The 21,810-nt window shown below is 47.5% G+C and overlaps 2 protein-coding genes across 2 annotated transcripts; one reads left to right on the top strand and one right to left on the bottom strand.

Moving 5' to 3' along the window:
- The first annotated feature begins 3,566 nt into the window (after positions 1-3,566).
- si:ch211-194m7.8 (olfactomedin-4) lies at positions 3,567-5,984 on the top strand. Its single transcript, XM_046353193.1, has 5 exons — positions 3,567-3,756; positions 3,981-4,139; positions 4,300-4,512; positions 4,733-4,865; positions 5,023-5,984. The coding sequence occupies exons 1-5, from the start codon at positions 3,724-3,726 to the stop codon at positions 5,859-5,861; spliced, it is 1,377 nt and encodes a 458-aa protein (XP_046209149.1). The 5' UTR covers positions 3,567-3,723; the 3' UTR covers positions 5,862-5,984.
- Positions 5,980-21,779, bottom strand: si:dkeyp-50b9.1. Its single transcript, XM_046353207.1, has 13 exons — positions 21,684-21,779; positions 21,413-21,578; positions 19,807-19,942; positions 13,149-13,341; positions 9,893-10,057; positions 8,399-8,486; positions 7,719-7,843; positions 7,576-7,637; positions 7,423-7,489; positions 7,115-7,199; positions 6,794-6,869; positions 6,587-6,658; positions 5,980-6,408 (listed from the first exon to the last, which is right to left on the bottom strand). The coding sequence occupies exons 2-13, from the start codon at positions 21,554-21,556 to the stop codon at positions 6,317-6,319; spliced, it is 1,305 nt and encodes a 434-aa protein (XP_046209163.1). The 5' UTR covers positions 21,557-21,578; positions 21,684-21,779; the 3' UTR covers positions 5,980-6,316.
- Positions 21,780-21,810: the final 31 nt, after the last annotated feature.

Below are 21,810 nucleotides of genomic sequence, written 5' to 3'. Positions count from 1 at the left end.
GCATTACAGAGCATCTCCTACCTTCAGTAGGCCACTGTGGACAAAGAGCACAAAAATTATCCAGACAGAAGGGACCACCTGCCATATAGCAACACCTGGAGCCCATCATGAGGGAAATCCAAGAGAGATGCCCGGATGTGACAACCGTCTATTTAAAAAAAAAATATATATTTTTAGCAATGATCCCTGCACACAGTACAAGCCGTGTGGTAATTTGTACCTCTTTTGTACTGACACTTTTCAAGAAGGGGTTTACAAGAGGAACCTGGAACTACTTCGAACCCAGTCGTGGCAAAGGTGCCCCAGGTGGTGTGGGTGGCACATTGAAGAGGATATCCCCACAGAGTTGATATCCCCACGGCATTATCCCTGTACCAAGCTCTGAGTGAGGGACAATCAAAGGTGAAATTGTTTTACATCCAGGAGCAAACTGTGGAGGATGCAGTGAAAGAAATGCCAGCTGACCTTCCAGCCGTACCGTCCACAATGAGGCTCCACCAGGTGGTCACTCTTTCACCTGGGAAGATTCTCTACCGCGACGTCCGCTGCCTGTGTTCTGCAACAGGGAATCTGGAGTGTGATTGCCAAAAAACAAAGTGCTTCAGCTTTAATCTCACAGATGACCCCATACACAGCACACCAGAAGAAGTGCAGTGGCACAGTCCAGAGGTTGTGGGGAAAGGGTGTGCCACCACACCATCTACCCAGGGATCATCCAAGAGGTGAATAAGACCCACTGCCAGGTGAAATGTATGCAGAGAGTGGGGGTAAACTGTCCCGCAATGGCCATAAAAAAAACTTTGGTATCCCTTTGAGGATGTGCTGGCCCTCATTCCTCCCCCAGAGAACATTACCTCACACCACATGGCCATCGCAAGTGAGGTATGGGATACTCTGGCCAGGCACTAAATTGATCTGAAGAGAACATCAGCTTTCTAAAATATTGATCAGTGCATGACTATTTTTGATATGCTCATTTAATGTCACCCTACTGTAATATGAATATTTATTTTTTATATTTGTCCATTTTAATATTTGATCAGATCCAGTTTGTGGTCTTGTTGACATGTTTATTTTTTATCATTCATACTCATCCTGTTGATCCTCATTTTAAAACATATATTTAATATTATTAAACAACGTTCCTGTGGTCCTGGGTATTTAATTGTCACATTTGTCATGATTTATGTCATGTTACTTTGTGCAACCCTGTAACTCTCATTTCAACCCGGTTACCATATCAGTTTTATTAAAATAATCTTAAATAATTTTCTAAACTCACAAGGGTTTAACCTATTGTCCTTCTAATAGTTTGAATGATTATATGCATAACATATTTGAAAATACTGAAATTAGTTTTAAAAAATGTGACTATTGAATGGTTGGGCAAGCTAGATTTCATAAGTCAAGTCTTATCTGAAATTGAATGCGACTTTCTTTACATAATTGTAAAGGATTTATTAGACAATCATTTAAAATATACTTTTTTCAGGTTCCTGAGTATTTGTATCAGGTTTGCGCCAAGCATAGCACACAAAACATCATTAAAAGTGTACTTTTGATGCCTGTGCTGGAGGAATCAAATAATTTGACAGTTTATTACCAGTTTTTTTTTCATAACAGAAAATGATCAAATAAAGGGTTCATTTTTCAAAAGTGACTCATTTGTCCTCCAATTCTGGAATGACCCAGCTAACATTTGTAACGGCTCTCTTCTATCTCCTCCTCTGACGAAGAGGTGGAACAAGGATCGGACCAAAATGCAGCGTGATGATGATTCATGATATATTTTAATGAAGGAAAAACTATACACGCAGAAACTACAACAATAATGAAATGAAATAATGAAAACCGAAACAGCCCTATCTGGTGCAAACACAAAGACAGGAACAATCACCCACGACACACTCAAAGAATATGGCTGCCGAAATATGGTTCCCAATCAGAGACAACGAAATCACCTGCCTCTAATAATAATAATAATAATAATATTAAGCCATTTAGCAGACGCTTTTATCCAAAGCGACTTACAGTCATGTGTGCATACATTCTACGTATGGGTGGTCCCGGGAATCGAACCCACTACCCTGGCGTTACAAGCGCCATGCTCTACCAACTGAGCTACAGAACCTGCCTCTGATTAAGAACCGCCTCAAGGCAACCATAGGCTTTCCTAGACAACCCTACTCAACCACAATCCCAATACCTACTAAAACCCCAATACAAAAACACACCACAAAATAAACCCATGTCACACCCTGGCCTGACCAAATAAAGAAAGAAAACACAAAATACTAAGACCAAGGCGTGACAAAATTAGGTTATAACTAGCAAAGCAAATGGTTCTGCAATACGAATAATAAGATCATACACATATCGTTAGCTAGCTAACAGTACACTTTAACTTAAAATGAAAACGACTTTGTCAAAATTAGAATTGTGTAACATCTGAAAATGTGGCTAGCTGGACTCTTACCCGTGCTCTGATATCGGAGCAGATAGCCAGAGCGAATTTACCAGCTAGTACCTCTAAAAACAGTTGTCGCAGTGACATTCTATTGAAATGGTGGAGTATTTTGTTAATAAGACATGTAGCTAGCTAGGTACACAATAAACCATAATCCAAACAAATGACATCACTACCCTGCATGAATATGCAGGTAGCTAACCAACCAGGTTCAATGTTAGCAAGCTAACATTAGACGAACTAGCCAAGCAAATGGCTCTGGGATAGGAATAATAAGATCATATACACGTATCGTTAACTAGCGAGACAGCCAGCTAACATTAGCTCGTATACATCATGTCACGGATGCCATGGTTTCACTTAGTTTGGAGATGTAATCTGGAGACAGGTGTTTTCTCTATCTCTTTAGCAAGCATGCTCTAATTCAATTCCACTGATTTCAAAACTTGGTCCTTCAGAATGTGGAGAGCAACATGTATACAGTTCTACTACAATGCATTTTTAAAAAGCCACGATAGACAGGATTACCTACACATTCTGACCAGCTCAAATTGACAGAAGCGTGCTATATGGCAGACCAATCCGAACTCATCTCTCGGTGTGTCCAGCCCACTCATTATCTCAGCCAATTATGCCTTAATGGAAGGTTGCTTTCTTTTTATGTGGCTAAACCAGCTAGACTTGTAATTTAATACATATATTTGTATTTACAGATGGCATACAAGTCTGTTATTAAGGCACATGAAAGTTCAAATGTTCCAGAAGGTATTTCTCCCCAAAAATGCATTTAGATTAAAATGGCTCTGCTGTGAAGTAGTGACCCGCAACATACACCTATTTTCCTGAAACAAGTCACTATTATGAAGGTGTTCTTGTTGTTTTGTACACTCAGCGTAGAAATGCAGGTATGTAAATGTGTCCACAGTGCACACGTTTCATAACATATTTGTTAGTGAAATGTGAAGACCTCAGCAAAGTGGGTTGCGCAGTAAGGGAATCATGAGGTAGGAATATGGAACACACTTCCTGTCACTGATTCCGCCACAACCACAGTACATGTCCATATTTTGGTTTAATGGTTTCACATCCTAATGATGAGCTAGATCTTTCTCAACCTCTGCATTTACATAGAAAAACCTGCCTTCTACAGCAAAAGTAGTAACATCTGTGGCTGTGTACATCTGTGTGTCTGTGTGCTTAAAAGCCAAAGTCGTTCCTTTTCGTTTCAGTGTGCCGTGGGTACTCTAACACTGGCCATGCTGTTGCTCCTGTTGCTCCTGACATCCACTGTGAGTGCTACTCTTTGTCCACACTGCCTGTGTACTATTTTACATGACCCATATCATACATCTAATATCTTTTTAAAACCTCCACAGGTTTATGTTCATTGTAATTACAGCACACCTGAATTGTTTTTAAGGATTGATAGCATATTTCTGTTCAAGTAGATGTTTTTATGTTGGTGTGTGTGAACAATTTAACATGCTTTTCTCTGCATGCTGTGCATACACAGAGTAATGGTGATGCCCAGCGTATTCCTGGCTTGAAGAAGGATGACTCATGTTCATGTCAGGTCAACAGTAGTGTCTGGGCGTTCCCTGCCAGGAAGTTTGAGGGGGCGCTGCAGCTGGTGCAGGACTGTGGCGACAACCTGCAAAGCCTCCAGGCACAGGTAAGGCGTGTTACACTGGGCTATGATTATGTTCTGAAATGTTTTCCTGTTCCACAAACAACATGACCCTGGATATGGGATATTTAGAAAATGATCTCTTAGGGTAATAAGAGTGTGTTTTAACTTGATTGATAGCTGATATTCTCAACTGATTGTGTAGGTGAAGCTGTCCAACGAGAGGCTTCCTGAGATCCAGGCCACCATTAAGAATGTGACAGCTCGCCTGGAGCCGTACCAGTACCTGAACGACCAGGGTCTGTACACCGCCCTGCACCTGCGTCAGCTAGCTAAGGAACTGAGGGAGCTGGAGGAAGACATCAGTTCCATACACCAAGACAAGCCAAGTGATCAGACTCAGAAACTGACCCAAGAGGTACGTACATACATTGTCTTTTTGGACAATCTTACATGCTATCACAACAACAACCCTCTCAACCTATAGATATATAGATGAATTACAACATGCTATACAATCTGGCCAAGGTGGTTATACATGCATCTCAAATGGGGGAAAAATGAGAGCTTGCCAAGGTCTTTTTCTGGGTAGTCTAATGTGTAATATGCTAATTTTGTCACTTCACTGTGTCTCCCAGATAGGTAAGGTACGTAAGGAGGTAGATAAGATGCATTTGTCAAACACCTTTAACATGAAGACGGTGAAGGAAAAACTCCGCTCGCTGAAGAATGGCGTGGAGTCCTGCAGGACAATCCCAGAGGAGTTCATAAGTGAGTGTTGTGTTTATGTATGTTTCTGTGAGATAGCTAAAATATGTTATGGATTTTTTGTTGTTGATTAATTGCCATCATTTGGACTTTTATTGATGTAGAAAATCAATCCTGCCCTGACTGTATGACCATCTGACTCCATTGTCTCTTTTCCCAGGCAAGCAAGGTGTTTGCTCTCAACGCATCATGTCCAACATCAGCACCCCTGTGATCACAAAGATCAGCCCGTATGGCAAAAGCTATACATCTGGGGCCTGGGGTCGCCAGGCCAAGCAGGTCATGGAAGACCAGGAGGGCAGTGGGGTGTTCTACTGGGTTCAGCCCCTCGTGAACAGCCACAGACTGGGGAACATCGTTCGACGCTACCGTTCCTACGACGACTTCATTGCCTCCAAAAACCACGAGGATGTGTCCGTGGCACCGTCCTACAGCCATGCTAATGCCATCCAGGGCTCTGGCACGGTGGTGTATGGTGAGGCAGTGTTTTATAACTGCTACTACTCCCCTGAGCTGTGCCGCTATGACCTACAAACCAAGGTCACAACTCGTCTGAAGATCCCAGACATCGGTACCAACAACGAGTTTCCCTACTGCTACTACAACTGTAAAGACTGGACAGACACCGACTTTGCTGCTGATGAGACTGGCCTGTGGGTGATCTACAGCACACGGGGTAACCATGGGAACCTGATGCTGAGCCGGCTAGACAGCGAGGCGTTCAACGTGACACACACTTGGACCACGCGCCTCTTCAAGAAGTCAGTGACTAACGCCTTCATGGTGTGCGGAATACTGTATGCCACCCGTTACATTGACCGGTTCCATGAGGAGGTGTTCTATGCGTTTGACACAGCGACAGGTAAAGACGACAACACCCTGGCTCTTCCCCTGGAGAAGATTGAGAACGGTGTGGCCAGTCTGAGCTACAACCCCATTGACAGGCAGCTCTACATGTACAATGATGGTTACCTTCTGTCTTATCAAGCTATCTTTTAAAGTCAACCTTGTAGGTAGAAACAGTGTATACTGTGTGACAAATCCCACATTTTGCTGTTTTTCTGCTTGTCTTTCTAAACTTGACTTCTTCCTAAAAAATAAAACCACAGCAATGAGCCTCAATTATTTTGATTTTAATAAGACTGGGTTTTAACTGTGTTGAGGCGCTATAAAACACAATTAACAGACTGAACTGAGCTCTAAATTACTTAGCATTTCACTTTCCTTTCCCCAAAGCTACTATTGTAGACATGTAACACACACACACAGATGATATGAACTCTCAGTGTAGTCTTGTTGTATCCATAATAGTGCTCTTGTGCCCTGAAAATAAATACATAGAAAATTCCATTAGTTATGAGCCCTTTTTTTTCCAAAATAGAAAGTATTGTTTCTCTTGTCCTGCAAATTGTACCGGAATCTTTTTCAGCTTGATTTCATTTTCAGCCTCTCTCCTACATCTCTGCATCTAGCGACAGGTCCAAAGTACTGGGAGGTGAGCTGATGGGTTCACTGGGAGATTCCGGGTCATTCTGATTGGGATCATCTGAAAAGCAGAACATCCTTAAAGCAAATGAATACTGTTTAATGTTTACATTCAAACATAGATATAAATATAAAAACAAAGCTTCATGGAGATATCAGTAACTTGGTATGGCCAGTGCAGGGTGCTAGAAGGACTAGCAATGCAATCAGAACATGTTGGCAAAGCTAGCCACACTGACCTGAGTCGTAAATCACCTGCCTCTCTAGGAGCTGTCGTGTCTTCCTTAGTTTGTACTCCAAGAACTGCTGCTCTGTACACACAAACAACGCACAACAATGCTTCATCATCTAAATTCTGTACAGCATTGTGGATATGTCTGATCAAAACGGAGTAGGGCCAATGTCTGAGTATATTATATGAGTATATAAACCCATGTGAAACGGACCTACTCTGTGCCGTCGCTCTCTCTCCTTGTCCAGCTCATTGTTCAGGTTGTCCACATCTCTCCTCTGTAACTCCAGCTGAATGTGTTAAAAATACACATGATGTATATTTTATTGTGTACCTATTTTTAATTTGTTAATTTTCTGACTTTTTAACTCTGGCTTGTTGGGAAAGGAACCGTAAGAAAATATTTCACAGTAAAGTCTACACCTGTTGTATTCGGCGCATGTGACAAATACAATTTGATTTAATGTACAGTTATCTATCTAGGCTATATATTCCATAGTATATCCTCAAAGGAGGAGTGGCTGATTAGTCTCACCTGTTCTCTAAGGGTCTTGACCTCTCTGACTAGCCTTGTCACACACACGGCCTGCTGCTGATAGGCTGCCAGGGCCTTTGTCCTCCTGACAGAGATAGAGGAGACAACAGTTACCTTCTGACAGGGCACAACAATCATAGTGTGTGATCTCACTTTCTATGTATTATGTTCCACCATGTAATAACACTGAGACATTGCTGTGCAACCTATGTGCTACTTTATATAGTCTCTGCTCTAATAAACAATGTTAGGGGTGGTCTCTATGGCCACAGCTGGGGAGTGTCACGTTGTGTGCTTAATTAACTCACGCCATCTCCACCTCCAGCTTGAGCTCCGGCAGCATCAAGGAAAACCCAGGGTTACGGCTCTCTGACTCTAGAGGCAGAGAGGATGGTAAAAGGCTGGATTTATTGATATGACCAGTATTGAGCTCCCTATGTGGTAAATGTCAGGTGGCTCACCTGTGGTGAAGGGAGGTAGATAACTCATTAGGGTGGTGTTGGTCCACTCATCCCTCACTTCTCTGATGAAAGATAGACAGAGGCAAGATGTAAACAACATGTTGAACATGCAGACTGCTGCCGGTGAGGATGTGTTTCAGTACCTGAACTTGTCGTTGAGCAGGGCGTCGTCAGTGAGGCCACAGCGTGAGAAGAATTCCACCGCGTCTGTGTCAGCGTGAGCGAGGAATGCATCGTAGGTCCCACACACTGATTGGGTCTTCAGCAGCTGACCACCACAGAGGAATAACGAAAACAAAGCTAAGCTTTTATAATAGTATATCATCATCAAACACAGATGCTGGTAGATTTGGGACTGACAGGTACTGCAGAACCATACAGTAGTAGTTCACTGTAAAGATCTGCAAATCCTCTCATGGCCAGCAGGGGGCCCTCTAACCGCACAGAGACAGAGAGAGGATCAGAGATGCTGTATGACTGCGCAGCAGACAGAGAAGAGCGCTGCCTTGATTTGACTGACACACCCAAACTCCTGACATAATAACAGACCGCTGGTTCATAGTTAAAGAAAATGTACATTCTGTATAGTTAACGCTCTGTGGTTACAGCATTTTGACCTTTCATCATGTACAACTTTTAGTTAGTAATATTATTTTTAACTGGATTTGCCAGTTACTATTTTTCAAACCAGTATAGCCCAACATTACAGAGGGAATTTCTTCTGATTTCAGGTTCTCACTAAAGCACGGTTCACATAGCTACTGGGAACCTCTACTGTATATTCCCACTGAGCTGACAAACACATGCCCCAGCCCCACCCTACCTCTATGATGTAGCGACCCACTCCACAGTTCCGATAGCGCTTCCTGGTAGCCATCAGAGATAACTGTAGCACCTTCTCTCCTGTTGACCTGGTAGGGTGAAAGAGAGGTCAGACCTTTGCGTTTCCCAGTAGTGTTGTTGTTTGCTTTCGCTCAATGTCATGTCCATATTTCCGCCAATAGCCATTACTACAGCGGTAATGCACATGATGGCCACACTACTATCATCATTACCCCATTACCCATTACCAGTGATGCTCTTATACTCCTGCATTGCATGCATTAGTGATGATCCCACCAGTTATGACGATTAGCTAGCAAGCATCTATGCCTGAGTTGATCCCTCTCCTTATGGCCATTACCATCTCTGTTAATACAGCTTGTTATGTCCATAAGTAACCACTAGGGGTAATACTTCCAAATGTGATTAATATTACAGTTCCTATTTTAAGGACCACGTTCAATGGACTGGTGTGCCTCTAAAGCAGAAGATCTGAAACACTGTTGAGCTGCAGACTCTAAGCACAGTTTCTCACTCTGCCACCACCATCCACTTCACTGGACAAACTGTGAAAGTGTGGAGGATCGGGTTGGCAGAGGGGAGAGGTGGAAGCCAATGGCAGGGAGAGGAGAGGGGAGGGTGGGGGCAGCAGTGGAAAGGGAAGCAGTACGCTGCTGCTGCTCTCTCATTGGGAGGTAATTACACACTACCTCCCTCACAGCTCAGCGCAGTGTTCAGTCCAGCCATCTTCTGGAAATAGAGGCAGGCAAGCCGAGAGGGTGTGGGAGGGATGCAGGCCACAAAGGGTGGGACCCAGACTTGACTTCCAGAAGGGGACTTATAATGACAAGGCCTCTTTCAGCTTGAAGATATACATTTTTTTTTACTCTTTTAAAAACCTGGAAGGGATCCACCCAGTCCAAGAGGAGAGGATGGATGGAAATGGTAATGCCTGCTCGACACTGTACCCAGTCTATTCCCTATACTGACTGGGTCATTGTGTTTAAGGGCACTTCCCGGACGGCTTTGGGGCTAAAACATTCCATTTTAATATGTCCTACCAGATACATAAAAATGTGGGTTCAAATAGAATGTTGAAAACATGGTTCCACACCCTGATGTAAATGCATTTTCTTCTGTGCAAAAACAGAGACAGGTGCTCAGGAATTCCTATGCTGTTGACAGAGGACTGAAAAAGGATAAATAACAGGAAACCGATTTTGGGAGAGAAATGTAGATGAAGACAGACAAGGAAATGATGTTCCTGTGGCAAAACCTGGGCTAGAGCTCAGCAAAAAGTATAGTAACTCTTTCAGGGTGTAACCTGTCCCAAGTTTTCACCGAAAGCCCCATCACCTCACCTAGGATCATTTTCCTGTGTTACATTTTGACTGTAATAAAAAAAAAAAAATCTTTAATCTTTGTTCATTTTACCACAGTACCACATATCCCTGTGTACCTGATATCTTACGCCTGCCCTCATACTGCTACTCACAATGTCTTTAACTCGTACGCTGCAGCCCCTACGATGAGTGACTCAGCTCCCACAGCTGTGGGCAGGAGTGGCTGGTCGTCTCCTGGAGTGTCTCTCTGTGCCCTCCGCTCCCGTGCCCTGGCCAGGAACTCCTCCAGCCCCGTACAGAAGGTCTCCCACACAGACCTGCAGGGATGGATCCCTGCACAGTTAGACACACAGTGATGGACTGACTGGGCCAAACAGTCCTCCTACTATAAGACGACTAGAGGTATGGCTACGTAATAAGACGCTCTTAGAAGCCAGGCCTAAAGAACGGACACAATGAAGACAACTGTCACTATGAATTACAGACTGCTACACAAGCTAATGAGGCACACCGAGGCACACAAGCTAGTAAACAAACACTACAAGGTTTTTCACTACAAATCACAAGAAGATATTTAGCCATGCCTCTGCTGTCTGATAATCAATCTGCAAAGCGGTGTCGGCACACAAGTTACATATCATAATGTTTCCATGCTCTAAAAGCTCTGAGCGGTAGTGTTTCAGCTCTCTATCACATCGCCTTGTACTTTGGGGTGCTTCAGTGCTCTGTAATAGAGTAACCTCATACTGTTCGGTATAGGTCTGTTTCTTCCCCTGTGATAAAGCTGTACTGCAGGCAGGAACTGAGTAGTGGGTGTTTCCCTTCCAGGAAATGTCATCTCCAGAGCATCAGTGCTAATGTTAGTTGGGCCTGCTCTGCTCTGCTCTGCTGCAGGGAAGCTAAGCTCTAGTTGGACAAGTGAGAGCACTTGGCTGACAGCAGTGTCAGCCTTGGGAGTGGATATATCCTCATAGTCCCGTAATCTCATTATCTTTAATAGAGTCGCTCTTGTTAGCCGGGTCTCGCCTTGGGTTTACTTTGCCCTCATTTGTCATTCATGTCCATTAGCATCCCATCAAAATGCAGAGACACAACCTTACAGCTATCAACACACTTACGCTCACACATGCACTCTCACACGCACACCCGCATACGTGCGCACATGAACACACACACCTGGAGGATATTGACACAACAAGCGGACAACTCACAGTCCTGAGACCACGCCACAACATATGTAATACACTCAAACACAGTCGGACACTACTCACTGGGCACAGAAGTCAGTCCAACATTTAGTTTTGATTTACATTGGATTGATTTGAAATCAAATCAAAATCAAATCAAACGAGCCGACTAGACTTTACCGTGAAATGCTGACTTACAAGACCGTAAGCATTATTTGGACAGTATGTACTGCAGGAAGTAGTATATTGCTAGCATAATGGTGGGGGGGGAAGCAATTAACAAAGGAAGACAGACAGACCACTATAACCCTTAAAAGTGTCGTTCTTTCCTTGAGAGAAATTGCAAAGAAAGCCAAGGTGTCAGTGAGTACAGTTTCCTACACCATCAATAGGCACTTGGAGACTCTGACGGGAAGAGGTCTGGCAGACCCAAAGCCACAACAGAATCGGGCGTTTCTGAGAGTCAACAGCTTGCGTGACAGGTGGCTCACAGGACAACCGCTTCAAACACAGCTTGACACTGGTCAACGTAAGCAAGTCTGTTCCAACTGTGAAGAGAAGACTTCGAGCTGTAGGTTTGAGCGGTCGAGTGGCAGTAAGAAAGCCATTGTTAAGATGATAAAATAAGAAAGAGGCTTGCCTGGGCCATGAAGCACTGCCAGCGGACAACTGAAGACCTCAAGGAGGTCTTCTGGACCGATAAATCTAAATGTGAACTCTTCGGTTCATCGTGCAGGGTTTTTGTACGCCGTCAAGTTGGCGGAAGGATGGTTCCTCAGTGTGTGACAGCAACTGTCAAACATGGAGGAGGCAGCGTGATGGTCTGGTGCACTTTTGCTGGATCCAGAGTTGGCGACTTGAAAAGAGTGAGTGGCACCCTGAACCAAAACGGCTATCACAGCCTTTTGCAGAGGTTCATCGTACAGCAAGGTAATGACCCAAAACATACCTTCAGGCTATGTCAGAACTACTTTAGAAGAAAAGAACAAGACAGTAGGCTTCAAATCGTGTGAATGGCCAGCCTTTATCCCCATGGAGCTGGTTTGAGATGAACTGGGCAGAAAGGGGGAACGCAAAGCCACCTACAAGTGCAACACATTTGTGAGAACTTCTGCAACAGTGTGGGGAAGAACTTTCCCAACACTACTTGATTTCCATCGTAGAAAGAATGACACAAGTGTGTTTGGCTGCAAAAGGTTATGTTAACCAACAGTGCCGTTCAAGAAGAAGAAAATATTTACCAAGTAGACTAAAACAAAAATACATAGTAAGAATAACGAGGCTATATACAGGGGGCATCGGTACCGAGTCAGTGTGCGGGGGTACAAGCTAGTTGAGGTAATCTGTACATGTAGGTGGATGCGAAGCGACCATGAATAGATAACAAACAAACAGCAAGTAGCAGTGTGCAAGAGGGTGGGGGGGGGGGTGTCAATGTAAATTGTCTGGTGGCGATATTTATGAATTGTTCAGCAGTCTAATGGCTTGGGGGTAGAAGCTGTTAAGGAGCCTTTTGGTCCTAAACTTGGCCCTCCGGTATGCTTGCCGTGAGGTAGCAGAGAAAACAGTCTATAACTTGGCTGACTGGAGTCTCTGACTATTTTCTGGGCTTTCCTCTGACGCCGCCTAGTATATAGGTCCTGGATGGCAGGAAGCTTGTCAACTAACGTAAATTCAAAGTAAAATCAACAACAACAAAAACCCAATCTCATTGGATTTAGGGTCAAAGTTGGATCTGCCCTGTTATTCCAGAGCAGGGATTCTGGTAGCCCCTCTTCTGTTCGTGTCTTTCAGCCCATCCTATTTAAGCACCAAACAATCCTATCAGCTTTATGGTTCCCCCCAGGATCTACCTTTATATTCATCTTCAACCCAGTATTCAGACCAATAAATATCATTTCCATGGCACTCACTACGGCAATGCTTTTGGAAATTACTTCAATGTGCGTAAATCCCTTATTTCATTCATTCATTCGTTTGTTTGTTCATTCATTCGTTTGTCTTAAATGCTTGAATTGTTTAGGGATTAGTGAGACTGATGTTGGCATTCTAAGTCAGTGCTATATAGATCCATCATGTATTAGTGTGAGCTCATGGATCAACACACCTGCCAATACCAAGAAGAGCTTTTTGAAATCAGGAGTGTTACAGTACTATGAGCCAATGTAACAGTGGGTCAGAGGCAGTAAAATGTGATGCATGAGTTACTGTAGCACTGTACCTGGGCTCTGTGCCCTCCTCGCCATCTTCATGCTCATCAGAGCTGTCATCTGAACTGTCTTCTGATTCGCTGAACACTTGGAGGTATCGTCCCTCTGATTCTCTATCCCCATTTACCACTGCAGGTACAGGGGACATCACCGGTTCCCGTCGAGGAATGGGCAGTGGTCTGCTTCTGTACTCTTCTAAAACATCTGGAGAGAGAAAGGAACAGGGGGAAAGCGAGAGAGGAGCAGTGGGGAAAGAGAGAGAGGAGCAGTGGGGAAAGAGAGAGAGGTGCAGAGGGGGAGAAAGAGAGAGAAGAGCAGAGGGGGAGAAAGAGAGAGAAGAGCAGGGGGAAAGAGAGCGAGGAGCAGAGGGGAGAAAGAGAGAGAAGAGCAGAGGGGGAGAAAGAGAGAGAGGAGCAGTGGGGAAAAGAGAGAGGTGCAGAGGGGGAGAAAGAGAGAGAAGAGCAGAGGGGAGAAAGAGAGAGATAGCAGGGGGAAAGAGTGCGAGGAGCAGGGGGAAAGAGAGAGAGATGCAGAGGGGGAGAAAGAGAGAGAAGAGCAGAGGGGGAGAAAGAGAGAGAAGAGCAGGGGGAAAGAGCGAGGAGCAGGGGGAAAAGAGAGAGGTGCAGAGGGGGAGAAAGAGAGAGAAGAGCAGAGGGGGAGAAAGAGAGAGAAGAGCAGGGGAAAAGCGAGAGAGGAGCAGGGGGAAAGAAAGAGAGGTTAGGGGGTGAGAGGAGGAAAGAGAGAGAAGGGCAGGGAGAAAGAAAGAGAGAGAGGAGCAGGGGGAAAGAGAGAAAGAGGGGCAGGGGAAAAGAGAGAAAGAGGAGCAGGGGAAAAGAGAGAGAGGATTAGGGAGGATGGAGTAGCAGGGGGAAAGAGAGTGAGGAGCAGGGGGAAAGAGAGAGGAGCAGAGGGGGAGAAAGAGAGAGAAGAGCAGGGGGAAAGTGGGAGAGGAGCAGTGGGGAAAGAGAGAGAGGAGCAGAGGGGGAGAAAGAGAGAGAAGAGCAGGGGAAAGTGAGAGAGGAGCAGTGGGGAAAGAGAGAGAGGAGCAGTGGGGAAAGAGAGAGAAGAGCAGTGGGGAAAGAGAGAGAAGAGCAGGGGGAAAGTGAGAGAGGAGCAGTGGGGAAAGAGAGAGAGGATCAGAGGGGGACAAAGAGAGAGAAGAGCAGGGGAAAGCGAAAGAGGAGCAGGGGGAAAGAAAGAGAGGTGAGGGGGTGAGAGGAGGAAAGAGAGATAAGGGCAGGGAGAAAGAAACAGAGAGAGGAGGGGGAAGGTGAGAGAGGAGCAGGGGGAAAGAGAGAGAGAGAGGAGCAGGGGAAGAGAGGGTAGCAGGGGGAGGGAGAGTGGAGCAGGGGGAAAGAGAGAGGAGTGGGGGAGAGAGGAGCAGGGGGAAAGAGAGAGGAGTGGGGGAGATAGGAGCAGGGGGAAAGAGAGAGGGGCATGGAGAAAGAGAGAGAGAGGAGCAGAGGAAAGAGAGAGGAGCAGGGAGGAGAGAGGGGAGCAGGGGGAAGAGATAGGAGCAGGGGGAAGAGAGAGGAGCAGAGAGGAGAGAGAGAGGAGCAGGGGGAGAAAGAGAAAGAAGAGCAGGGGGAAAGAGAGCGAGGAGCAGCGGGGAGAGAGAAAGGAGCATGGGGAAAGAGAGCGAGGAGCAGTGGGGAGAGACAAAGGAGCAGGGGGAAAGAGAGAGTGGAACTGAGAGAAATAGAGAGAGGAGCAGGGGGTGAGAGGAGGAAAGAGAGAGAAGGGCAGGGAGAAAGAAAGAGAGAGAGGGGCAGGGGGAAAGAGGGAGATAGGAGCAGTGGGGAGAGAGAGGAGAGCAGGGGAAGAGAGGGTAGCAGGGGGAGGGAGAGTGGAGCAGGGGGAAAGAGAGAGGAGCGGGGGAGAGAGGAGCAGGGGGAAAGAGAGAGCAGTGGGGAGAGAGAAAGGAGCAGGGGGAAAGAGAAAGTGGAACTGAGAGAAATAGAGAGAGGAGCAGGGGGTGAGAGGAGGAAAGAGAGAGAAGGAAAGGGAGAGAAAGGGGAGCAGGGGGAGAGAGAGGGGAGCAGGGGAAAAGAGAGCAAGGAGCAGGGAGAAAGAGAGAGAGGCGCAGGGGCAAAGAGAGAGAGGAGCAGGGGAAAAGAGAGCAAGGAGCAGGGGGAAAGAAAAAGAGGAGCAGGGGGAAAGAGAGCGAGGAGCAGGGGGAGAGAGAGTGGAGCGGGGGAGAGGAGCAGGAGGAAAGAGAGAGAGAGGGGCATGGAGATAGAAAGAGAGAGGAGCAGGGGAAAGAGAGTGAGGAGCAGGGGGAGAGAGAGTGGAGCGGGGGAGAGGAGCAGGAGGAAAGAGAGAGAGGGGCATGGAGATAGAAAGAGAGAGAGGAGCAGGGGGAGAAAGAGAGAGAGGAGCAGGGGGAGAGAGAGAGAGTAGCAGTGGGAAAGAGAGAGGAGCAGTGGGGAGAGAGAGGGGAGCAGCGGGAGAGAGAGGAACAGGAGGGGAAGAGAGTGAAGAAGAGGGAAAGAGAGAGAGGAGTGGGGGAGAGAGGAGCAGGAGGAAAGAGAGACAGGAGCAGGGGAGAGAGGAGCAGGAGGAAAGAGAGAGAGAGGGACAGGGGGAAGAGAGGAACAGGGGGAAGAGAGAGGAGCAGGGGGAAAGAGATAGAACAGCAGGGGGAAAGAGAGAGAGGAGCAGGGGGAAGAGAGAGAGGAGCAGCGGTAAAGAGAGAGATGCAGGGGGAGAAAGAGAGAGAGGAGGAGGGGAGAGAGAGAGGAGCAGGGGGAGAAAGAGAGAGAAGAGCAGGGGAAAGAGAGAGGAGCAGTGGGGAGAGAGAGGAGCAGGGGGAGAGAAACAGGGGGAAGAGATAGGAGCAGTGGGGAGAAAGAGAGAGATGAGTGTGGGGAAAGAGAGAGAGGAGCAGGGGGAGAGAGGCGCAGGGGGAAAGAGAGAGAGAGAAGAACAGGGGGAAAGAGAGCAAGGAGCAGGGGAGAGAGAGTAATGGGAAGAGAGAAGAGCCGGGGGAAGAGAGAGAGGAGCAGGTGAAGAGAGGGTAGCAGGGGGAAGAGAGAGGAGCAGAGAGGAGAGAGAGAGGAGCAGGGGGAGAAAGAGAGAGAAGAGCAGGGGAACGAGAGCGAGGAGCAGTGGGGAGAGAGAAAGGAGCAGGGGGAAAGAGAGAGTGGAACTGAGAGAAATAGAGAGAGGAGCAGGGGGTGAGAGGAGGAAAGAGAGAGAAGGGCAGGGAGAAAGAAGGAGAGAGAAGGGCAGGGAGAAAGAAGGAGAGAGAGGAGCAGGGGGAAGAGAGAGAGGAGCAGCGGTAAAGAGAGAGATGCAGGGGGAGAAAGAGAGAGAGGAGGAGGGGAGAGAGAGAGGAGCAGGGGGAGAAAGAGAGAGAAGAGCAGGGGAAAGAGAGAGGAGCAGTGGGGAGAGAGAGGAGCAGGGGGAGAAAGAGAGAGAAGAGCAGGGGGAAGAGATAGGAGCAGTGGGGAGAGAGAGGAGCAGGGGGCGAGAAACAGGGGGAAGAGATAGGAGCAGTGGGGAGAAAGAGAGAGATGAGTGTGGGGAAAGAGAGAGAGGAGCAGGGGGAGAGAGGCGCAGGGGGAAAGAGAGAGAGAGAAGAACAGGGGAAAGAGAGCAAGGAGCAGGGGAGAGAGAGTAATGGGAAGAGAGAAGAGCCGGGGGAAGAGAGAGAGGAGCAGGGGAAGAGAGGGTAGCAGGGGGGGAAGAGAGAGGAGCAGAGAGGAGAGAGAGAGGAGCAGGGGGAGAAAGAGAGAGAAGAGCAGGGGGAACGAGAGCGAGGAGCAGTGGGGAGAGAGAAAGGAGCAGGGGGAAAGAGAGAGTGGAACTGAGAGAAATAGAGAGAGGAGCAGGGGGTGAGAGGAGGAAAGAGAGAGAAGGGCAGGGAGAAAGAAGGAGAGAGAGGGGCAGGGGGAAAGAGAGAGATAGGAGCAGTGGGGAGAGAGAGGGGAGCAGGGGAAAAGAGAGCAAGGAGCAGGGAGAAAGAGAGAGAGGCGCAGGGGCAAAGAGAGAGAGGAGCAGGGGAAAAGAGAGCAAGGAGCAGGGGGAAAGAGAGAGAGGAGCAGGGGAAAGAGAGCGAGGAGCAGGGGGAGAGAGAGTGGAGCGGGGGAGAGGAGCAGGAGGAAAGAGAGAGAGGGGCATGGAGATAGAAAGAGAGAGAGGAGCAGGGGGGAGAAAGAGAGGAGCAGGGTGAGAGAGAGAGTAGCAGTGGGAAAGAGAGAGGAGCAGTGGGGAGAGAGAGGGGAGCAGTGGTAAAGAGAGAGAGGAGCAGCGGGAGAGAGAGGAACAGGAGGGGAAGAGAGTGGAGAAGAGGGAAAGAGAGAGAGGAGTGGGGGAGAGAGGAGCAGGAGGAAAGAGAGAGGGGAGCAGGGGAGAGAGGAGCAGGAGGAAAGAGAGAGAGAAGCAGGGGGAAAGAGAGAGAGGAGCAGGGAGAAAGAGAGAGAGGCGCAGGGGAAAAGAGAGAGGAGCAAGGGGGAGAGAGAGTGGAGCAGGGGGAAAGAGAGAGAGGAGCGGGGAGAGAGGAGCATGGGGAAAGAGAGAGAGGAGCAGGGGGAGAAAGAGAGAGAGGAGCAGGGGGAGAGAGAGAGAGGAGCGGGGAGAGAGGAGCAGGGGGAAAGAGAGAGAGGAGCAAGGGGGAGAAAGAGAGAGAGGAGCAGGGGGAGAGAGAGAGAGAGGAGCAGGGGGAAAGAGAGAGGAGCAGTGGGGAGAGAGGAGCAGGGGTAAAGAGAGAGAGATGCAGGGGGAGAAAGAGAGAGAGGAGCAGGGGGAGAAAGAGAGAGAGAAGAGCAGGGGGAAAGAGAGGGAGATGCAGGGGGAGAAAGAGAGAGAGGAGCAGGGGAAAGAGAGAGGAGCAGTGGGGAGAGAGAGGAGCAGGGGGAGAGAAACAGGAGGAAGAGAGAGGAGCAGTGGGGAGAAGAGAGAGAGATGAGCATGGGGTAGTGAGAGAGGAGCAGGGGGAAAGAGATAGAGGAGCGGGGGGAAGAGAGAGAGGAGCAGGGGGAAAGAGAGAGAGGAGCAGGGGGAGAGAGAGAGTAGCAGGGGGAAAGAGAGATGAGCAGTGGGGAGAGAGAGAGGAGCAGGGGTTAAGAGAGAGAGGAGCAGGGGAGAGAGAGGAACAGTAGGGGAAGAGAGATGAGCAGTGGGGAGAAAGAGAGATGAGCATGGGGTAGAGGTAGAGGGATGCAGGGGGAGAAAGAGAGAGAGGAGCAGGGTGAGAAAGAGAGAGAGAGGAGCAGGGGGAAAAGAGAGAGAGGAGCAGGGCGAGAAAGAGAGAGAGAGGAGCAGGGGGAAAAGAGAGAGAGGAGCAGCGAGAAAGAGAAAGAGGAGCAGGGCGAGAAAGAGAGAGAGAGGAGCAGGGGGAGAAAGAGAGAGAGAGGAGCAGGGGGAAAGAGAGTGAGATGCAGGGGGAGAAAGAGAGAGAGGAGCAGGGGGAGAAAGACAGAGAGGAGCAGGGGGAAAGAGAGAGAGGAGCAGGGGGAAAGAGAGAGAGGAGCAGCGGTAAAGAGAGAGAGATGCAGGTGGAGAAAGAGAGAGGAGCAGGGGAAAGAGAGAGGAGCAGGGGAAAGAGAGAGGAGCAGGGGAAAGAGAGAGGAGCAGTGGGGAGAGAGAGGAGCAGGGGGAGAGAAACAGGGGGAAGAGAGAGGAGCAGTGGGGAGAAAGAGAGAGATGAGCATGGGGTAGTGAGAGAGGAGCAGGGGGAAAGAGATAGAGGAGCGGGGGAAGAGAGAGAGGAGCAGGGGGAAAGAGAGAGAGATGCAGGTGGAGAGAGAGGAGCAGGGGAAAGAGAGAGAGGAGCAGGGGGATTGAGAGAGTAGCAGGGGTAAAGAGAGATGAGCAGTGGGGAGAGAGAGAGGAACAGGGGTAAAGAGAGAGAGGAGCAGGGGAGAGAGAGGAACAGGATGGGAAGAGAGATGAGCAGTGGGGAGAAAGAGAGATGAGCATGGGGTAGAAGTAGAGGGATGCAGGGGGTGAAAGAGAGAGAGGAGCAGGGCGAGAAAGAGAGAGAGAGGAGCAGGGGGAAAAGAGAGAGAGGAGCAGGGCGAGAAAGAGAAAGAGGATCAGGGCGAGAAAGAGAGAGAGAGGAGCAGGAGGAGAAAGAGAGAGAGAGGAGCAGGGGGAAAGAGAGTGAGGAGCAGGGGGAAAGAGAGAGAGGAGCAGCGGTAAAGAGAGAGAGATGCAGGTGGAGAAAGAGAGAGGAGCAGGGGAAAGAGAGAGGAGCAGGGGAAAGAGAGAGGAGCAGGGGAAAGATAAAGGAGCAGTGGGGAGAGAGATGAGCAGGGGGAGAGAAACGGGGAAGAGAGAGGAGCAGTGGGGTGAAAGAGAGTGATGAGCATGGGGTAGTGAGAGATGAGCAAGGGGAAAGAGATAGAGGAGCGGGGGGGGAGAGAGAGAGGAGCAGGGGGAAGAGAGAGGAGCAGGGGGAAAGAGAGAGAGAGGAGCGGGGGGAAGAGAGAGAGGAGCAGGGGCAAAGAGAGAGATGAGCATGGGGTAAAGAGAGAGGAGCAGGGGGAAAGAGAGAGAGAGAGGAGCAGGGGGAAAGAGAGAGAGGAGCAGGGGTGGAGAGAGAGAGTTGCTGAGACAAAGATGGAGCAGGACATTACAGAACATGTTTGATGTCTGATGTCTATCTCCAAAAAGGCCCACTCTAACTGTGTGAATAATAATCATACTTTAGAAAGTGAAGTATACCTGAGGGTTGCCTGAGCAGGATAATAGTGTGCGTTCCATGGCTGTGTACCGTGTCATGGACATCTCGAGGGCCAACATCAGGGAGAGACACATCAAACAGAGCAACCACTGAACTCAGGATATCCTTATTTTCTACCTGTGGAAAACACACACACTCATAAACACACACACACAACCCTTCCATATCCTACTCTTCCAAGACACTGGGATTTAGCAGGATTTGAAAGTGTAATCAATTAATAATTAGAGTTATGGGACAATTAAAGGCCTGCGGCAGGAGGAATACTATTGATGATAATATGACCTATATGCATAAAATACGCATCTGTACAGACAGGCTCGTGGGAGGCAGAGAGCCAGGAAATGGGAGGCAGAGAGCCAGGAAATGGGAGGCAGAGAAGTCGAAGGGGTGGAAAGAATATCATAATGAAAGTATGAACGAGAGGAAATGAGATGGGTGACGAGAAAGAGATAATGGGAGAAGGTGTGTGTTTTGTGTGTGTGTAAGATCTTAATTTGAACACTCTTGTTGCTTAGAATTAAATATGTATGCTGCTCTGTACCATCACTCATTCATATATCCTTATGTACATGTTCCTTATCCCCTTACACTGTGTATAAGACTGTAGTTTTGGAATTGTTAGTTAGATTACTTGTTGGTTATCACTGCATTGTCGGAACTAGAAGCACAAGCATTTCGCTACACTCGCATTAACATCTGCTAACCATGTGTATGTGACAAATAAAATTTGATTTGATTTGATTTGATTTGATTTGATTTAAATGCAGACGAGATTCATAATTCACATAAATTTACTGATGACCTGAACTAACACTTGGTTATATTAACAGTATTGCACTTTTCATATATCCTCATTTTGTCCAGCTAATAGCCTAACCACCAGTCAGTCAAGCAACATTATGGACTAAGCATTCAAATCCTGTTGCTGCAGGATTATTTTGCTGCGACAATACTGGTCAAATTAAGATCCAACACCTGTATGTGTGCACTTGCTATTTTTCTCTCCCTTTCTCTCTCTCTCTCTACCCTCTCTCTCTCTCTCCTTTTCTACTGTAGCTATTGCAATAATTTGTTTAGTCATCTACAGTGGTTTCGCAACAAATGAACTTCACAACCGAAGCTAGGTTCAGTGTGTGTCTATGAATAGGATGAGGGTAAACCGCAAGCATCAACACATGCACACAACCCACACAAATGCGCATGAGAATACAGACTTGGCTGCACTACTATACAGTATCTTCTAATGATCAAACATAAGGGCATTTGTTCTATATGTTGCATCTTGGCTTCACAGCAACACTCCCTAACCCCTTTGGCAGAGCCAGGCATTCGTTTATTTTTAGTAGTTCCAGAAGAGTGGATGCATTTGGACTGCACCCTATAATTAATCTGATTGCCTGTGAGAGGAATTCATCATAGAGTCGGTGGGTATGAGGACACCTGTGCTGTTTCCAGCGGAAAAGGGGTGCTACGGTAGGGAGGGGATGGACAGATGCACACAAGTTATTCAATGTGAGCGAGGTAGTATGTCTAGATAAGAAGGCAAACGGATGCGGGGGGGGGCGTGGCAGGAGTTGCGAGTACCTGTGGAACGAGCTCATTGGCATCACTGATTCCCAGCAGCTCGTAGAAGTGAACTTTGATGGGCTGTGCAGTAAAGTCACCTCTGCTGCCATCTATTTTGGGCTTGAATTTCACTGTGTGGAGACGGACCACACAACCATCCATATTCACAGGCGCTTTATTTACCCTGCAGTAATGACAACAACAACACAAATACTTGTCATGTTATCATTCAAGTCGAAGCTAACAGCTAATTAGCTAACTAGTGTCTGATACGAGCTATGCCACTTACTTGCCTGCTGCTGGTAACCTACAAAAACTCCAACGTTTTGTTATGGTAACTATGGAAACACTGTGGCCGACTGTGCATTCTGGGAATTGAAGTCTAAGAAATGTTACAGCGCAGAAGAAGCGAACGA

This window comes from Oncorhynchus gorbuscha, linkage group LG01 (genome assembly GCF_021184085.1).
Source record: "Oncorhynchus gorbuscha isolate QuinsamMale2020 ecotype Even-year linkage group LG01, OgorEven_v1.0, whole genome shotgun sequence".
In the NCBI taxonomy this organism is placed as follows: domain Eukaryota; kingdom Metazoa; phylum Chordata; class Actinopteri; order Salmoniformes; family Salmonidae; genus Oncorhynchus; species Oncorhynchus gorbuscha.
Note: the sequence above shows the minus strand (reverse complement) of the source record. Positions and strands in the feature narration are given on the sequence as shown.